Raw genomic sequence first — 18,573 nt, 5'->3', positions numbered from 1 at the left:
GTCGGACTTGTATGAGGCACTGAGGTAGCGTAGGTCGTGTAGATGCGTGGATGTGAAGGCCCAGAATCACGACTCCCCACACACAGAACAACGTGTGAGCTGCAAGGAGAAGCCTAGTGCTACCATGGAAGTATCGCCACTTTGCTTGGGACCCCACGATTATCGCCTGAACTACAGATTTCCTCGGATGCATATCAGTTGCAGGTATCAGCTTCAGTGAGCTAACTTTCCTGTATACTCTCTGAATGGGACAAACTGCAACTGCGTTTGCGATACCAACTTGCGAAATGTGCGTTTTACTGCGCGGTTGATGGCTCATCAGTGTCTTCAAGCTCGCTGTAGTGATAATTAAGCCGAGGGAAAACATCGTTCGGCTTAGGAGATCTGACCACGAAACAACGACAATCATCTGGAATTCGTTCAGTGCGCGTGCGACCCACTCGTCGTTATACCAGATAATCCCATTAAATCCTTGGATTCCTGGATCATAGTCCTTCACGTACTCTAGCAACACGATGAGTTCAATTCCCATGCAAGCCATAAGGTCCAGCAAGCAATCGAGGACTATACACGCGAATCGCCTTCGCGCCTCGTTACGCTTGTAAATAGCGATATCGATCAGGGGTGATGACCAGCAGTTGACAGCAAGCAAAATAACATAGAATCGGTTAAGTAGAGCTCGTGGCAACAACGCACTCATCCGGTAAGCTTGAACTGTCTGCAGCGCTGTCTCCACGACTTCGCGGGTGATGAGAGCGACCTCGAAATATTTCCCTTTTACACCAAAGAAACTGCACGGATACGTGACTTTGTCGAAGAAGGCCTCGAGACGTTCGAGTAGCGAATTGATTGACTCAGTGGGTACTCCAGGGCCAGCGACGCATGATGACCACGGAGTAAAAGCTAGCGAACGCTGCCAAAATGAACCACCCAACATTAGCACGATGCACACTCCATGAAGCGCTGACATCATCACATGTACGATAGCAATAGCACTGTGATATGGCTGCGGCATGCCGATTTTGTAAAATTCTAGACAGACGTTCAGGTACGTGCTTTTCAACTTCCAGTAACAGTAAGCGTAGATCGCATTGTAGAGGCAGGTAACCACGTGCACACCAAGGATAATTACCCACCACATTGCGAAGGCCCAATACGAAAGTTTCATCCTATCAGTTCAGACGCTCGACGTTCGCAGCGAAAGCCCTCCCTGTGAAATGATATCCAGCATCCAATCTGCTGCTTCACTCTGACGAGCTTATGTTTCTTAGCTCTGATCTCTATTCTTGTACTGTTCAGGCTAAGCACGATTTCTCCGCCCACCCAGAATCCTATCTGTAGCTGCCAGCAAACGCGCTCCTGTTTTAGACTTCAGGTGCCACTTTTGCTAAAAACCAAAGCAGTAGTAAAATTGTTTGCTCTTTTAGGGCAACGTGATATTAATACCGAAACTCTCAAATCACCGGAACCGCAGACTTCAATTTTTACCGCTGCTTTAGTATTGCAGGTGGAGAACTGATAGCGTTTATACTGTCGTCAAATTCAAGCGGATAAAACGGTCCGGCTTCGTAGTAAGTGCAATCAACAGCTCGTGAGATGGCCGGTAGGTTGGCTTTGGACGAATTCATCAGAATGGTAGAGTACCCGGATGTTAGTGGTACTCCGAAGGAATGGGCAACGCCATGTTTGATTTTGCTGAAATCTTCGCAATACGGGGATCCTACAGCAACCAAGACACCAGGATTTTCTGCACGGCCTACAAATTCGTCCATCCACGACCAGAAGAATGAAACATTCTGTAGTCGACCTCGATCAAAACTAGCGATTGCGGTATACTCGTTACGTTGGGAGGCAGGTTAGAGATATCCATATCGCCGATGCCCAAGCCCATCATTCCCTCGATCTCAAAAATCTCCGGAGGGACGTCAGTGATTAAACTTCCGGTGAGAAACAGATAGAACGGCTTCAACCTCGCCAGCACCAACGGTACGCTCGTCAGTTCACTGTACTCCAACTGACTATCGCCCCCCTGCTTCCATTTCTCGTCTAAGTCGTTGGGTAAGTCGTGCAGGTTTGCCACGCAAATTTCGATGTCATTCAGATTTTGCGGGAAATCATTCGACTGAAAATCCGCAGGCAGCAGACCGTCCGTGATATTCGTACGAACAATAAACAGCGTTGCTATGTCTGGATGGTTGGTATTGGTAATTGCTGCAGAGTCGCCCCAATTGGTGATCGTTGTGTTGTATACTTTGATTCTTCGGAGCCTGTGAAAATCACTTACGATTCCTGGCATCTCGAGCGCTGGACAGTGTCGAATTAGTAGTTGGACAACTGTGGAGGCGTCAAATTTGTTCCACTTGTCTTCCACTTCTTGGATGCTGCCGGAAATTTCCAATGAGTGACGGTCAAGCCCGGCCAGGTAGCATGAAGGTAGTGGTACTGTCCACGGTCTGACTTGCATTAAACACTGGGGTAGCGTAGGGCGTATCGATGCGTGGATGTGAAGTCCGAGAATCACAACCCCCCAAAACCCAAACGTGATGTGAGCTGCAAGGAGCAGTGTACTATCACCTCGAAACCACCTTTTTCTCATTCGACCAAGACTGATAATAGTTGAGGAAGTGGTAGAAGACTCAGCGTGACACGCTCAGTCTCCGATCCACTATTTGCTGGGACAGCACTCGGATTCGTCGAAAAAATCCGATTGCTGCCCCGGGGCTGTTGCCGAATCAGCTTTTTCATGCTCATCGTGGTAATGAACAGGCCAAGCGAAAAAACAGTTCGGCTCACTAGGTCTGACCACGACACAACAACTACTAATTGAAATTCGTTGAGTGCTCGAACGACCCATTCATCGTTGTACCAAATAACTCCATCCAATCCCTTTATGCCTGGATCGTAGTCCTTCACGTACGCCAGTAGCACGATAAGCTGGACCCCCATGCAAGCCGTCAGGTCAAGGAAGCAGTCTAGTGCAATGCATGCAAAGCGTCTTCGGTCCTCGTCTTGCTTGTGGAAGGCCATAGCGATCCAGGAGGATGACCAGCAGTTAACTACTAGTAAAACAACATAGAAGTGGTTGAGAAGAGCTCATGGCAACAGCGCACTCATCCGGTAAGCTTGACTGTTTGCAGCGCTGTCTCCACGACTTCGCGGGTGATGAGAGCGACCTCGAAATATTTCCCTTTTACACCAAAGAAACTGCACGGATACGTGACCTTGTTATAGAATATCCCCAGGCGATCGAGAATTGAACCTGTTGCTCGGGTGCGTACGTCTCGATCAATAAAGCGAACGTTACTGGTTGACCACGTGCAACATCACTTTGATCTCGTTCCTACACAGCGTGTTACAATCTGAGCTAATTTATGTGCAACTATTTTTTCAAGTTGTGTTCCGGCGTGAGGTATAAAAATAAAAAAATACCGTTTAATAAAAAGCTAAAAAAAATGCATGTTCGTGTTGAAATGTCAAGGTTGCACATCGTATTGTAACAATGCTCACAAATTCAAGGTAAATTCTAATACTGTCAGCAAATTTGCTATGTTGCACCTCGGCCATGTCTTGGTAGGGGCGGTGGGGGCTGCAGTGCGTTGGCGTTATCATCAAATGCGAGTGGATATAATGGTTCTTCACCCGCGTAATTGCAGTCAACGGCATGCGAGATTGTCTGTAGGTTTGCTTTGGATAGGTTCATTAGAATTGCCGAATACTCCGACGGAAGTGAGACCGGAGGGTGGTTATCCATGGTGTCATTTTCAAGGTCATTGCAGTAAGTTGAGCCCCCACCATCAAATATAGCTGGACTATCCAAACGGCCTACAAGCTCGTCTACCCATGACCAGAAGATCGACACATTGGTGTTTATTATCCCGACGTAAACCAATGCTGGATACACGTGGGTCACATTTTGCGGTAGTTCACGAATATTTGTACCACTTACGCCCAAATATACCATGCCCTCGATTTCAAAAAATTCGGGAGGGAGCTCCGTGATCGGGTTTCCGGTGACGAAAAGATAATAAGGTTGTAGTCTCGTCAGCACCAATGGTAATTCGGAAAGTTGGCTGTATTCCACTTGAATAATTGCTCTAAGAGGCCACTTCTTGTCAAGGTCATCCGGTATTTCGCGCAAATTCGTGACGCAGAACTCGATGTCGTTCATTTTTTGTGGAAAATCGCTCGATTTAAACCCCGCCGGGAGCAAGCCATCCGTCATATTTACTCGAACGATAGACATATACGTTAGATCGGGGTGGTTCGTGTTTGTTATCGCAGCAGACTCGCCCCAGGTGATAATGGTCGAATTGTACACTTTGATTCCGCGAAGGTGGTTATAGTTGCCGATCAGATCAGGAATCTCTAACGCGGGGCAATGGCGAACAAATAGTTGAACAACTGTGGCAGCATCAAATTCGCTCCATTTGTCTTCTACTTCCTGGGCAGTCCCGGATATACCTAAGAAATGACAGTCAAGTCCAGCCAAGTAGCAAGCAGGTCGCGATACTGCCCATGGTCTCACTTGCATTAAGCATTGCGGCAAAGTTCGTTGGAAAGTGGCGTGTATGTGAAAACCAAGTACCGCCAAACCCCACGCGCCGAAAAGTAAATGAGCTGCATGTAGTAATCGGTGTCTCGTGCGTGTGCGAACTGCCATATCGCTGTTGCTATCCCTGTGCTTCAGTGATGGTCGCCTGAATACAATTGGAGCGTTTAAACGCATATCTATCGGTTGTGGACCTACAGTGCTGCGTTTTCTAGCCCAGTGTCGCATTCTTGCTACATCAACGTCTGACGCATTTGCGGGCGGTGATTGGGAAATACGTTTACTACCTCGCGGTAGGTATCTGACTAACGCTTTCATATCCGTAGTTGCCACGATCAATCCTAGCGACATAATTAAGCGACTTGCCAGGTCTGACCACGAGACAACAACAACCATCTGAAACTCGTTTAGAGCTCGAGCCAGCCACTCATCGTTGAACCAGTATTTCTCGTCAAAACTTTGAGTTTGACGGTTGTAGTCACCTGCATAGCTCGACACAATTATAAGCACGATTCCCATGCACGCGACGAGATCCAGCACGCAGTCACAGGCAACGCAAGCTAGGCGTTTCTGAGCTTCACCTCGCTTACGAAACGTTGAATAGATAATGATTGATGACCAACAGTTTGCCGCGAGTAAGAGGACGTAGAATCGGTTGAGCACTGTCCTCGGTAAGAGCGCACTCATGCGGTAGGCCTGGACGGTTTGAAAGGTAGTTTCGATAATCTCTCGCCAGAGGAAAATCTCATGAAAGTGAGCTCCATTCACACCACAAAATCCGTATCGACCATATATTTGGTTAATCACCCTGGCCATAAAACTCTCCAGCACAGCAGAGTTCGTGGAATCGGTCTTTATTTCGTCACGTTTTGGCCCAGACGAACTATTTGACCACGGAGAGAAAGCAAGCGTGTGGTGCCATAAAGAACCGCTTAGCATAAGTAGAATACAAGCTCCATGCATGAGAGACATAATGGCGTGGACGATAGCGATCGTGTGATGGTGTTCTTGCGGCAACCCAATATGATAGAACTCCAAGTATACGTCAAGTGACGTCTCTTTCAATATCCAGTAGCAGTAGGCGTACAAGGCATTGTAAACGCTAGTGACCGCGTGCACACCGAGGATAATAAACCACCAAACTGCAAACGCCCAATACGAGAGGTTGACTACATCGGTAGAGAGAGTCGTCTGGAGCTGGTGTTGTGGGGAAACATCGAGTGCGCCACGAGGTACGGCACTGATTCTACGATTCATCACAAATGAATTTGTCGGTGTTTACACTCACTGTCACTGCTATTTTTGTTCGAGCAACAAGGGCAGTATCGGCAAATATATCAACGGCAAGTCCGATACTGCGACGTGGTACTGGGTCTTCTCCACGGCTTCAACTCGCAGTCCGCCTTTTTTTTTCAACCGCCCAATCGTCCAGACACTGCACCGAGTTGAGATGGATGCGAAGCGCGCTCTCAGCTTAGATTCACTCGCCTCACTGTCTCCAGGCAGCCCGGAGACATTCTCGAATCAATGTACAGGACATCGTACCGCATGTGTTCCAGTTCTGCTAGCAGTTGGCAGCCCCAGCAACCCCTGAGTAGAGTTAATACTAAGTGAAGTCAAACCTGTTTATATGAGGCCCATTTAAAATGGACTCAGTTAAAACAATTATGTGGTGCACGTAAAGAAATCGCGCATAATTCGCTGCCGCTTTGCCTTCACCGTAGTCTCCCGAACCAAAGCGGTCACGGTCTGTAAAGTCTTCGTTCTCTATCAGTCTGCTCTCCGCATTGAAGCAGAAATGCAGACAGCTCCATGCAGTGTCTCAGAGCGATGGCAGGTTGAATTGTGGGTTCCTGGTCCTCCTCCTCCTCCTCCTGCTCGTCCTGCGAAACTGCATCACTTCCTGCTGCTTCGTCCACTATCACATCTGGCTCTTGCGCAGGCACGTCCTCGTCCACTGCCAGATACTCACTACCGCTCACAGCGCCCTCCCACTTCGATAAAATCGCTGTCAACAGGTGCGATGAGACATTGCGAGGGAAGGGGGCTTGCGTTGGGCGTTGGGCGTTGAGCAGTGGGGACTTTGAAGAGTGTGTGGTCGTGAACAGTGTGAATCAAATAAACAGGTTAGACCTAATTTGGTCCTCCAAATGTGACTCATATACCTTGTATACATATACACAGCGGTTACACAAAAACTAAGTAAAATATTTGGTAGCAACAAAGCTTGCATCAAATAAATGGCAAGGCTCAAATAGGGAGGATCATATAAACAGATTTGACTGTATATGCAAGCACCAAACTTTGTGTTTGATGAAGTGCATGAGTGAAATATACTAAAGAAAATCATGTAGAATCATCTTAACTAAAAAAGACCTGAGTTTGTCGGTCGTGAGTTCGTCGGTCGTAAGCTCGATAGGCCGTAAATTCTAAGCAAATCTAGCGCAACTTTCTTCAAGCGGTGGAGCGCATGTATACAATCATGCATGTATAATATTGCTGTTTCGATCTTACATTTTGCAATTAGAATTTGCAGTTTTGAAGGTTGCTACGGGGTAAACACAAATAAAGGACCCCCCATACTTCTCCCTGAGAACCCCGAACTCCGCAGGCTAGTTACTAGTACTACACTACCTCCGTTCGGAAATAGATGACCATTTGTTTTTTTTTTTGCGCAGCGCTCCGCCTCGTTCATTTTCCAGATTATAAAATTGTGGGAGTGCTGGAGATTTAGAGTTGACACCAAGCGAGGCACAGTCCAGAGAGGCGCAGGCGTTTAAAATGTGGGAGGGCTGGAGATCTAGAGTTGACACTAAGCAAGACACAGTCCAGAGAGGCGCAGGCGTTCTTGTTCCGCCGCACAAAAATGGATCTAAGATCTCACGTCATCCTTGAGGGGCACTTCGGGTGCTACGAGGATCCCACTTGCTGCGATGAGTAGCAGGGAGGCGCTCGCATTGGCGAGAGATGTTGCATCGGATGGCAATGACGTTGGAAGACTGTCCGTTCGCATCAGTTTGTACTTCGCAAATGTTCGAGCCGGTAATCATTTCCACCATTAGAGTTCATGATATGCTCCATGGGCGCTGGCAGTGGGAAGCGCGAGCCCTCCGTCCAAGCGTCGCTCTCAGCCTTCGCCTCACACTCATCGTCAGCAACCGAGCCCTCCATCGTCGTCGGATCCCGCATCGCTTCCAGCACACGACGCGCACCAAGTCAAGCGCGGGGCACGTAGCGCAAGTACATGCGAGACACGGGGGGAATTGGTCCAGGCACGAAAGGTCAAATCCAGCGTTCCAGGCCTCGGCGCAGCAGCGTCAGCGCGTGGCGTCGGCGAGGTTGGGGGGGGGGAGAGAGAGTCGTCCGGGCAGTTGGCAGGGGCAGCGGGGCGGCGGTCCATCTTGCACTCTTTCTTGACTTGACCACAGCTGCTACTCGATCTCCCATCGAGTTGATTCCACGCTTCCAATGTGCTCGACAACTTGGCGGCTCACGTGGAAGTACATTGCAACCCGGACGATCTCCCCACGTGTAAGCACGCCTCCTACGCTGCGAAGCAGTAGGGTTTCCCAGACGGCCTGGCGTTCACTATCGGTAATCTCCCCCATCCGCCAACTTTCGAAATGAATCCAGAAGCCAGTGTGCGGGGGCCAGCAGTGTGTGGTGGCTAGTGAGCGGGGAAAGCGCGGGAGATTCAGCATTCAAACTCGATTGGTTTAGAAAGGGAATTATGTTGGAGAGGCTGAAATATGATTGGAAATGGTCATCTATTTCCGAACGGAGGTAGTATTACTGTAGCTCTACTCTCTAGCGGTGAATCAGCTTCCCTTCTTTTTCGACTTGTTTTAGGCAACATTCACATAGTTGGAACCTGCATGCTGCCTCAACTATTAACCATAAGAGACACCGCCATGTAAATCCCATAACCTGTAGCTGCCAATATACACAAGAACATCGCGCCAAACGTTGCCACAATTCCCATCTGCGCTATACCATCGATTACATCTAGCGTGCTCAGCTTTGCGGGGTCATTCGATGCAGCAGTACGCAGCTTCTTGATGCTGTCCTTGGTGACCTTGACGTTGTTCTTCTTGAGAATAACCGACAGTTTTGCAACTTCAGGATCCGTCGCCAACTTCTTGATCGACTTAGGATTCTCACTTAACTGGCTGATGAAGTTCGGGTTCTTCTTAATCGTAGTTTCCAGTTTCTTGACTATAGGCATTCTCTCCACAGTCGCCACCAGATAGACATTCTTTCTAGAACGACCGAACTTGCTGCTGAGACCAGTGCTCTTCCACAAGCCTTTGATTTTCGAGGCAAGTGACTCCGTTACTGAGGACGAAAAGCCCCTGTCCTCATTCTCCACTAAGTCGCTCATACCGTCGTCGTTTAGTGATGACAACCCTCCGCGCTTGCCGTCATCTTTGTCCAAGAGGGAGCGAAGGCTCCTTGTCGGGGGAATTTCCTCGGTAGCAGCAGCATTGACACTGACGACAAGTGTAGCCAGAGACAGAAGCAGTAAGTAGGTTGCTTGCATAGTTCCTTCTCGTTGGTTTTAAAGTGTTTTCCACTCTGTGGGTGTGGAGCCGATTCCGATATGGACTTTACAGGATAGCAGCCTCTCTGTAGTGTCTGCAGGGAAATCGAAGACACGCTGGGGGAGTCGGCGAAGCTCCCGGAAGTTTAGCCGTAGTGTATTGCCAAAGGTAAATAGCAAAGTGAATAGGACACGAGGTACTCCTAGTGCTGCGGCTCCTGCTAACCAATGAAGCCGCAGCTACTGTAATCTAGGTTGTCGTTAGCTAGTCGTCAAGTTTGTCGTTATGGCGCACTGGATTTCTGGCTGGTCATCAGCTTTACGGTATGCTCCGCTTGCTTTTCGTTATGCACACGATTTGTTGTCGCAGTCATCACGTTTGCCGTTATTGACTGCGACCAGTTGGTGCTGAAGCTGCTAGCTTGGACAGGCTGGAGATTTCCTCCACTACACTGCCCCCCCCCAAGCATGGTCTAGCTAGTGGCGATAACGTGGTTTCGACTAGACAATTACACCGGGTTATGTACCAGGTGTAACGGGCCGTTGTACCCACGCCTATGCTATGTAACAAGTGTTACAGCTGCAACGTGTTGAAGTTGAACTTACCGAATTGTTTCGGAGTTACAGACAGAACTCCCAGAAATGATTCTCTATCACTTGATATGGCGCAATAAGTGATAATAATCTTCAAATCTGGGATCCACCGTTTTCACAAACAGTGCATTTGTATACTAGTTGATATTCTCTCTTTAAGCTAATAATTGATCATCCCCGCAGACGATTATTAAGAGCTTAGACCGGTTTGAAGTGCGAAGTGATTAGCTCTTGCTTCTTGTTTGCGAGCTTATTCAGGTTATGCTTGAAGATCCATTTGCTTAAGAAGCTTTTCGTCATACTTACAGCACACGTCGTCTCGTTTTCACTCGACAGCCTACGCATGACGACACTGGCAGCTGCAGCAAACTCTGCACCGCTTGGAGCGCCTTCCAGTAGAGAATCAGGTGCGTTGGTCACTTCTTCTGCTTCCTCATCAGCATTCTCTGGGCTTGACATCACTAAATCTAACACTGCATCATCAGAGTAGGCAAAATGCACTTCGTTTTCTCCCGTTGGGTTGAGAATATCATCAATTGAGACAGCATTGGTCAGGTTGAGAGCGTTGACAGCAGCCTAGATGTCAGCAACGGAATCAGCCATGGAGCGCTTTACACTTGACGGATACACGCTCGAGCTAGTAGAAAAGTTGCAGGAGAAACCACATTTTCGCCAACAGTTTGCCACAGTATCGGTAGAAACCTCGCTCCACGCCGTCGCAACCCACTTCATTGCTGTCAGAATGTCCACCTTAAACGAGTTCTTCGTTGCGGGTCAGCTACTTCCAGTGCGTGCATGAGATGAAAGCGCCGATAGTGAGCTTTAAAACAGGCAATGATTCCCCCATCTAATGGCTGCAACACAGCCGTCGCGTTAGGAGGCAGAAAAACCACCTCGACATGGGTAAGCTGGACATCAATGTGCGACGGAGCGTTGTCGATTAGTAGCAAAATCTTACGGTCTTGGCGAGCCATTACCACATTAAGTTTCTGAATCCAGTGGCGAAATATAATAGTAGTCATCCACGCATTTTTGTTGGCATAATAGTGTAAGAAGCCCAGCTCTTGAGCCGATTTTTTCTTGAACGCACGAGGCTTCTTTGCATGGCCAATGAATAACGGTTCGAGCATGCTCGAACCCGTCATGTTCGTCGCCAAACCCACCGTAATCCGTGCTTTGTCTTGCTTGACGCCACGTGCAGCTCGATCTGGCACTCCAACTGTATAGCGAGGTGCAATTCTGTAAAAAAGGCCAGATTCATCAAAGTTAAACACATCATCCGGTGAGTACTGGTCCAGCTTCGGCTGAACTCGAGCCAAGAACGCTCCTGCTACCTCACTGGCGGCACTAGCTGCCTCGCCATGTAGTCGGATATGCTTGAAGTCGTGTCGTTTCTTGAAGGCTCCTAGCCACACAGCAGAGAAGGACAAGTTCTTTGTAGCTAGCCCACGTTCCTTCAGAGCGTCGAAAAGCTGCCGGCCTTTGGCTTGTATGAGCTCGTCCGTTATGGGGATGTTGTTTGCCTGTTTGGAGTGCACCCACAGAGCTAGAGCGTCATCAAGCTCAGGGTAAGTGACAGCACGGTTCGTTTTGCGGGTCGCAGATGTAGCTGGAGCTGGTTTGTCCTTGTAAGCGCGTAAAATATTGGAGATGGTTGCCTGTACTGGCGCCTTGGCTAGGTTAAACTTTGTTTTCGCCCACTTTGCGAGCTCAACCTGCGTCATTTTAGGCTCTCGCTTACGTTTCTCCGCTATCTGGTACTTCTCGCTCTCAGTCAAGTTGCCCTCGCGCAGAGTTCTTGGCTTGGTGGGCATCTTCGCTACGACGGCTTGCACTTCTCTTTCCTGTTCGCGTCTGTCGGTTGCGAAACCCACTGGCTCCGTTGTATGTGTGGTCCACACTACATTCTATCAAATGATAATCTGCTACTGTTAATAAATGATACACGATTTTCAGTCCACGGTGATAATCATTTCTGGGAGTTCTGTCAGTAATATTGGACTGTTTGGGGTTGGAAGTGGTGCAAAATAATTATACATTACATTGCTACATGGTAGCATAATCCAGGAAGGGATTGAAGAAAATGTTTGATTTTGGCAAAAGTATGCATCCAAATTTATTGAAATTTGAACTGGTAGTCCTTCCAGTACTTGCGCACCTTGGCGTCTTGCTTTTGAATGTATTGGTCGAGTAGAACCTTGACTTCTTTGGCTAGAGATGTTAGCGGCTCCCACGAGTCTTCTACAGACTCCAAGCCTTTCCAGCTTACTAGGATCTCATAGTCTTTGATTGCAGTGCTCCAGCGATGCTTTTTCATCTCACTAATGGCTAAAATGATGTCTTGGGAGGCCACGTGCTCGAGGATTTCCTCGGTAACGTGAAGACTACTGTCCGCATAGAACTTAAGTCTTGATGGGTGGACATCTAGCTCATCCCCAGTGACCAAGTGACGTACTCGGAAGGAGTGTGCGTCGGCACGGACCACTGTGTATGGTCCTCGTAACGAGGAGCTTGTTGCCTCTCTTCTCGTCAACGCGTGAGCGCAGGACATAGTCCCCCACGACAAAGTTAACTACATTCTCCCCGCGCTCGCGCTTTTTGTTGAGCAGGCGCTGCTTCAGCCGCTGGTCAGCTATGGGCTGGTGCAGCTTGTGCAGGCTGTTGCGCAATGCGGCCAAATGTTTGGAGATGGCTGCCGAATTGCTCGGCAATTTGACTAGCTTCTTGGCACGAGCGTGGTAGAATTCTGCCAATGGTGATGGACAGGGCAGTCCAGTGAACAATTCAACCTGAGCTCGGTTGTCGAGCGATGGAACGGCAGTATGGTTCATGCTAGATTGCACTAGAGGTACTAGGTAAACCCAGTCCTTAGCAGAGATTTTGTACTCTAGAATCATAGCACGGATCGCCTGTAAGATGTCGCGGTTGACGCGCTCTACAGAGCCGTTGATCCAAAGGTTGTATGCCAATGTAAAGGTTTGCTGGCTTTTGAGTCTCTTGGAGAGCTCAGCCACAACTTCATTTTTGAAGTGGCTACCGTTATCGCTGACCCATACTGGTGGGACACCGAATCGGCTGTGCCAGTCAAGAATGGCTGCCGTAGCAACTGCACTGTCCGCAGTGTTGCACACTACTAGCTCGCAAAAATGCGTGGCGTGGTCTGGTACCAAATGACTCACCCATAGAGAGGAAATCCCAATGTAGGACTCCGTTCCGCTCGTTACACTCGATCGTTTCTCATCATGACCGGTGGATCGTTCGCGGACCTTTCTCATGTGGACAGAGTAGACAGCTTCGCACAAATGCGTGCACCACACTCCGGATGTTGGGGATGTGGAAGATGCGGCGTAGGTGATTTACCATTGCCGTTTTTCCTCGGAGGCCTTGGGCCCCACAGTGTGCAATGACACACAGACGTTGAGTCAAGTCTGAGCTCACTCGCGGTATCCACACCCGCTGGTCAACCCGTAGGACGCCATCGCTGTCTCTGACGGACCCTACAGGAGCCTGCTTCTGCTGCTGTGCAGTTCGAATCTCGTCCAGTGAGGGCCAGGCGAATCCTTCGTCGTCTAGAGGCCGGAGGACCTGCCTTGAGTGTGTTCGAGGGGCTGTTTGCTGCTTCTTGGTTTGCTTCTTAGTAAATCGCTTCAACTTGATCTTCAGTGTTGGTTGCCCAGCCCACCTGGACAGCATGTCTCCCACACATTCGCTACACCGTCGACATGTTCTATAATATAACGGTATGACATGAGCTTCAACGCCCACCGCAGTAATTTGCCTCTAATGTGCTTCTTAATGCTCACGTGCGGAGCGAACACATGAATAAGGTTGCGGTGGTCGCAGAATAGGCGAAATTGCTGAGGTTGCATCAGTAGGTAGTCTAGTTTTTCACAGGCTACTACAATAGGATATGCCTCCTTTTCAATCACCGTCCAGTACAACTGAGAACCTTTAAAAGTGCCGCTGAGGCACGTGAGCAACTTGTGCTGCTGTGCGGTGACAGGTATTTTAGCGTCGTAGTCCGACACTTGAGTCACAATCACTGACCAGCCATTATCAGACGCATCAGAGCACACAACTGTGGTGGCCGAGTCGTATGGGAGTGCTAGAGTAGCCGACGTAGCCAATAGGTCCTTCACCTTGTCAAAAGTAACCCGCTCTGCATCGGTCAGTGTGACCGAGATGCCAGCAGCGACGCGCTTTGTGCGCTTTCCACTCTTGAGAGCGGTATCAAGTCGCTGTTGCAAATGCTCTACAGCTCGTGCATAGTCAACAATAGATTCCCGCATCCAGTTGGCAGCACACATGAACTGCTGCAACTGACCCGCTGTGGTCGGGTAAGCTATCGACCGTAGCACGTCAAAGCAGAGAGGGGTCGTGCGAAACACCTTCACTGTTGATGATGCGCCTGAACCATTTGACAGACTGCTGGTAGATACTGCTTTTCTTCGCGCTCAGTTTGAGCCCATACATAGCCACCAAGTCGAAGAATTCCTCCAACTTGGCTACATAGGTGTCGATGTCATCGGAGAATAGGAGTAGATCATCAATCCAAATGCCTATGTAGCCATACAACAGCGAATCGAAGCATCGCTCCATCGTCTGCTTTTTTTTACCGCCCACGCTGCGAAGCGCGCTCTCTGCTTAGATCCACGCGCCTCACTGCCTCTAGGTTACCCGGAGACATTCGGAATCAATGTACAGGGCATCGTATTGCATGGTTTCCAGTTCTGCTAGCAGTTGGCAAGCCCAGCAAGTAAGTACTATCGAGCTTACGACTGACAAACTCAGGTCTTTTTTAGTTAAGATGATTCTACATGATTTTCTTTGGTATATTGCACTCATGCACTTCATCAAACACAAAGTTCGGCGCTTGTGTATATAATACTTCACTTAGTATTAACACTACTGGTCTCCCTCACTGAGTCAGTCGTTTGCCTTTTTCACAGTTGTTTTATTGAATATCCGTGAAAATCACTGATTTATGGTAATTCCATGTAAAGCTGTCTTCAAGTCTAGTTTTCGTTTGCTAATATGAATGCATGCAGAGGTGTGGTTCCCAAAACACCGGACTCAGGTTTTGCTGCTGCCATTTCTTCAAGTAGCTTCAATATTACAGTTGACCATAACGCAAAACAGTTATACATGTACCATATCATCACGTCTCCGACCGTGAATGCAACTCCGACCAGAATCCGACCATATCACAGAACTTTATATCGAACTAATTTGGGAAGGTTTTCGTAAATAGGATGACAGCAGGTAATTACGCGCGTAAATAACCTAACAAATGAGTGGTGCACGCGTAAGTTTGACTGCGCCGTTTGCCCTGCGCACTCAGTGCTCGATTGACCACCCGGGAGGGTGAATTGAGGGGGTTGTGCCGCGCATCGGTGCACCTAAGAGGGTTGTCGCTTCCACGAAGAACTGTGGTCGATAATTCCCCGTCGAGCACTCCAGTGTAAAGTATCCTGCGATATTGTTGTCTAACCCCCACCGATGTAGCTCAATGGAAGAGCCCCCGAAAGGGATGAAGGTGGTTCGATTCCACCCATCGGTAAAATTTCTATGATTGAATGAACGATGCAGACCTCCACGCAAACGACATCAACGGAAGCAAGAACAACAAACACGAGGAACAATGACTGTGTTATTGTGTTGGACTATGGGACTTGTTTGAGTGTGTTTTGATGGTGTGCTGGTGCAGGATCTACAACTCTTCCGATGGCAAGGCGCTTCCGATAGTCTCCGATGAGAACGTTCAGGCTTCCTTCGCGATGCAGCTGCCGAAGCGCTTTCAACACAGCGCAGGATCCTGATGAGGGTACGTTTCGCAACCGCAAGAACGCCATGACCTTGCCTGATGCTAACTCCCCAAGCTGACGAACATCGTCCTTGTAGCTGGGTGACGATTCGTCGAGCACGTATCCATCTTCGATAAAGAGCTTCAAGAAGGCCACAAGCTGCTTGGCGTCTGATTTTTTGTGCTTGTCGTTGCATCTCCAGCCGCGCGGATCTCCTGCATACCACGCAAACCAGGTGTCGGTTAGCGGTTGCAGCTTCGAACGGCGTCTGCGCTTCTGGGGTACGTTTGATTCTTCTTCTCTCAGTCGCTTCGATCCTTGCTCACCTCGTCGTGCGATTATATCGTCTTTTTTACTGTCGTTTGCAGATTCTAACGAGTTTACGCGTGCTTCCAGTTGTCGATTCAGCTCGATTAATCGTTCAATCAAGGCCGTTTGATGATCGAATGCAGCTTTCGCTCCTTTACTTCCTTCGGTCATGTCTTCAGTGACTCCGTTTGCTTGGTTTGATGATCTTGCGAGCTGCTGTGACCAAGTGAGCAGGTTGGTCGTCGTCACTCCGGATTCCTCGGCGCAGTGCTCAATCTTCGCGACTACTTTACCGCGTGGGTTAATCTTCAACAGCGACGGATAGTGAAGGATCAGCGTCGCAGTCAGCACTTCTCGCACAGCAGCGCTGATGTTGAAGGCCGGATTTCCCAGTGAGTGACTTGCACTGAATATTTTATGGCTGACTTCATGGATCTGATTTTGCGTAGAAGAGTCGAAGGCTTCCAGTGACGGCAGCACAGAGGTTTGCTTTGGTGCCATACCACTGAGCACCTTCGCAACTTGGTGGTCCTCCTTCGGTGTATTGAAGACGTATGCAAATGCCTTGTTTGTCGTAGTCATGTTCCAGGCTCCGCGGTCGAAGATCCACTGCGCTGTCAAGTCCGAGCAAGCGTTTGCATGCTGAGCACCTCCTCGGCGAAAGGAGTGCGAGCTCAGCGGTTCTTCCACTCCAGCTGGACCCGCAACTCGATCGAGGAGACGATTAACTTGAGCGTGGATCCCAAGAGGTTATGGTGCCCTGGATGAATTCGACTGAGCTGGTGCACTTGAAGGAGTTTGGTCGTCGCAGCCCTCGAGCATCTCCAGGAGGGGGACAGAGGCAGTCACTCAACTGGCACGTGGGCCGTTAGCGCTGGAAGATGGCTCAACAGCGCAGTCGATGGAGCTTCCTGAGATGCCAGCGCAAGCGCAAGAGCCAGCAACGGACACGACCGGAAGTCAGCGTCGGGGAAAAGCGACAGCGCTTGCTCATCAGACGTCTTCACCCGAATGAAGCGAATGAAGAAAACCCCTCCAGCACCGATGGAGAGCTGCTGTTTGCGGACGAAGGTCAAGTCCGAAGCGCGGCCAAACAGGTACCAGAGCAAGCATAGCAATGCAGCATCTTGGTAGCCCTCTGCGCAGCTAGCTGTTGAATACAGGTATCCCACCATCTTTTGCAAGTCGGTCTTGGTGCATGCCACCGCCTTCTTCACGAAACCACCGCTTTCGCGCTTAATACAGTGCTGCTCCAGAGTGCGACCCATACTTAGCAGCTGCCTTGCAACAGCACCACCTGGGACGGGATATTCATCGAGCAGCCAGCACTTCACCTGTCGGTAGTACTGTGCCACGGAGTGCCGTGACAGATACTGCCCCTTCGAGCCAGCGTGGAAAGCAAGATAAACGCCAAACTTGTCCATTATCGTCAGGATGATGGCGCTTGCGCGGCTCGGTTCGGCAAAGATCATGGCGCCAACGTGCTCGAGGCTGGTCCCTTCGCTCGAGAGGAAGCGCTCGAACGCCTTTAGAGCGGTCGAGCGCGCGCGCTTGGTGTTGGCGGGCTTGAGATCGTTGAGGCTCATCGTAATGGGTCGGAGAGGGAGGTAATATCTAAATGATATGTGGCTGGGCGGCCTTCTCTATACAGATATACATATCTGAGGCTTGCTTCCGACCCGATACGTCGGAGTTAAGGTGGTTCCGACCTCTGACTGATACTGAGCTGTTATTGGTAAAAAAAATACGAGCTATGTCTCGAGTGGATTGGTAGAAACAGAATCAATGCAAATCATTGGTCAATATTCACGAAAAAACGCCATACAAAAGATCAGTGAGGTCGGAGAGATGATGTTATTCATCCATATACCAACATATGTACGTTCTGACGTCAAGAGGCAGCGCGTGGGTCGGAAGCACGCGCCCGGATGATACCGCATAAATTGATGTCTATTACTACTTAAATTATAGTAGTATCGTGTAAAAAAAAACATTTTTGATGAAGGGCTCGATTATTCTTCATTTTTAAAATTGAAGCTATTAACGCACGAAGATTCGACTTAAATATGAGGAGAACGGCCTCCGGGAAGGCCAGACAGACTACGGCCCAGTTCTCCGTCTTCCAAAACAAGTATGAGGCCACAATCTCCAAATAACAAGTTTTCGAGTAATTGGGCTACAAGCCGCGAGGATATTCCAGAAACTTCACCTTTTCAACTTCGAAACTGCAAATTCCAAATTCAATACTGGAACGTTGTTCGCAGTTCGTTAGAACTGTGCTTGCCGCTCCAGGCAAATTTGTCATCGAACGACATTCAGCTACATTCTCGCTACATTAGGCAATATCAGCGTGATGGCACAAATTGCACCCCCTAGTCATCTTTGTCATTGTATCATTGCATAACTTACTGTTTAGCAGCAAAAGAAATAATGTAGACGACGCAAAGCAAGTTGCAAAGTCAAACAAGGTTCGGCAAGAAGGGAGCAAGTACAGCCAGGAGGGTTAGCGCCGCTAGTCAGCGTGTCAATGGCGTGCAGACAGCCTGATCTCGTGCCAATATCAGGAGAGCGTTGAGGGCGTTGTGTGTCCGTGGCAGCCACCACAGTCTTGTCCGCAAAATCGGCGGTTGAGCTTTCCTCATGGATTTACTCAAGACGCTCTCCATGAGCGAACTTGCTCAAATCCGCGGTCCGCGTAAATTCTCAGCAAATCTAGCGCAATTTACTTCAAGTGGTGGAGCGCACAAACTAAACTTATCACTATGATATAGTGATAA

The 18,573-nt window shown here is 49.1% G+C and overlaps 1 protein-coding gene across 1 annotated transcript; it reads right to left on the bottom strand.

Annotated features, from left to right (window-relative positions):
* Positions 1-8,432: 8,432 nt before the first annotated feature.
* Positions 8,433-8,774, bottom strand: IUM83_08009 (Avr1b-1 avirulence-like protein; the record flags this gene model as incomplete). The annotated part of the gene is made up of 1 exon (XM_067932355.1): positions 8,433-8,774. One exon carries the CDS (start codon positions 8,772-8,774, stop codon positions 8,433-8,435), a length of 342 nt encoding a protein of 113 aa, XP_067783044.1.
* Between the last annotated feature and the right edge of the window lie 9,799 nt (positions 8,775-18,573).

This window comes from Phytophthora cinnamomi, assembly GCF_018691715.1.
Source record: "Phytophthora cinnamomi strain GKB4 chromosome Unknown Contig102, whole genome shotgun sequence".
In the NCBI taxonomy this organism is placed as follows: Eukaryota; Oomycota; class Peronosporomycetes; order Peronosporales; family Peronosporaceae; genus Phytophthora; species Phytophthora cinnamomi.
Note: the sequence above shows the minus strand (reverse complement) of the source record. Positions and strands in the feature narration are given on the sequence as shown.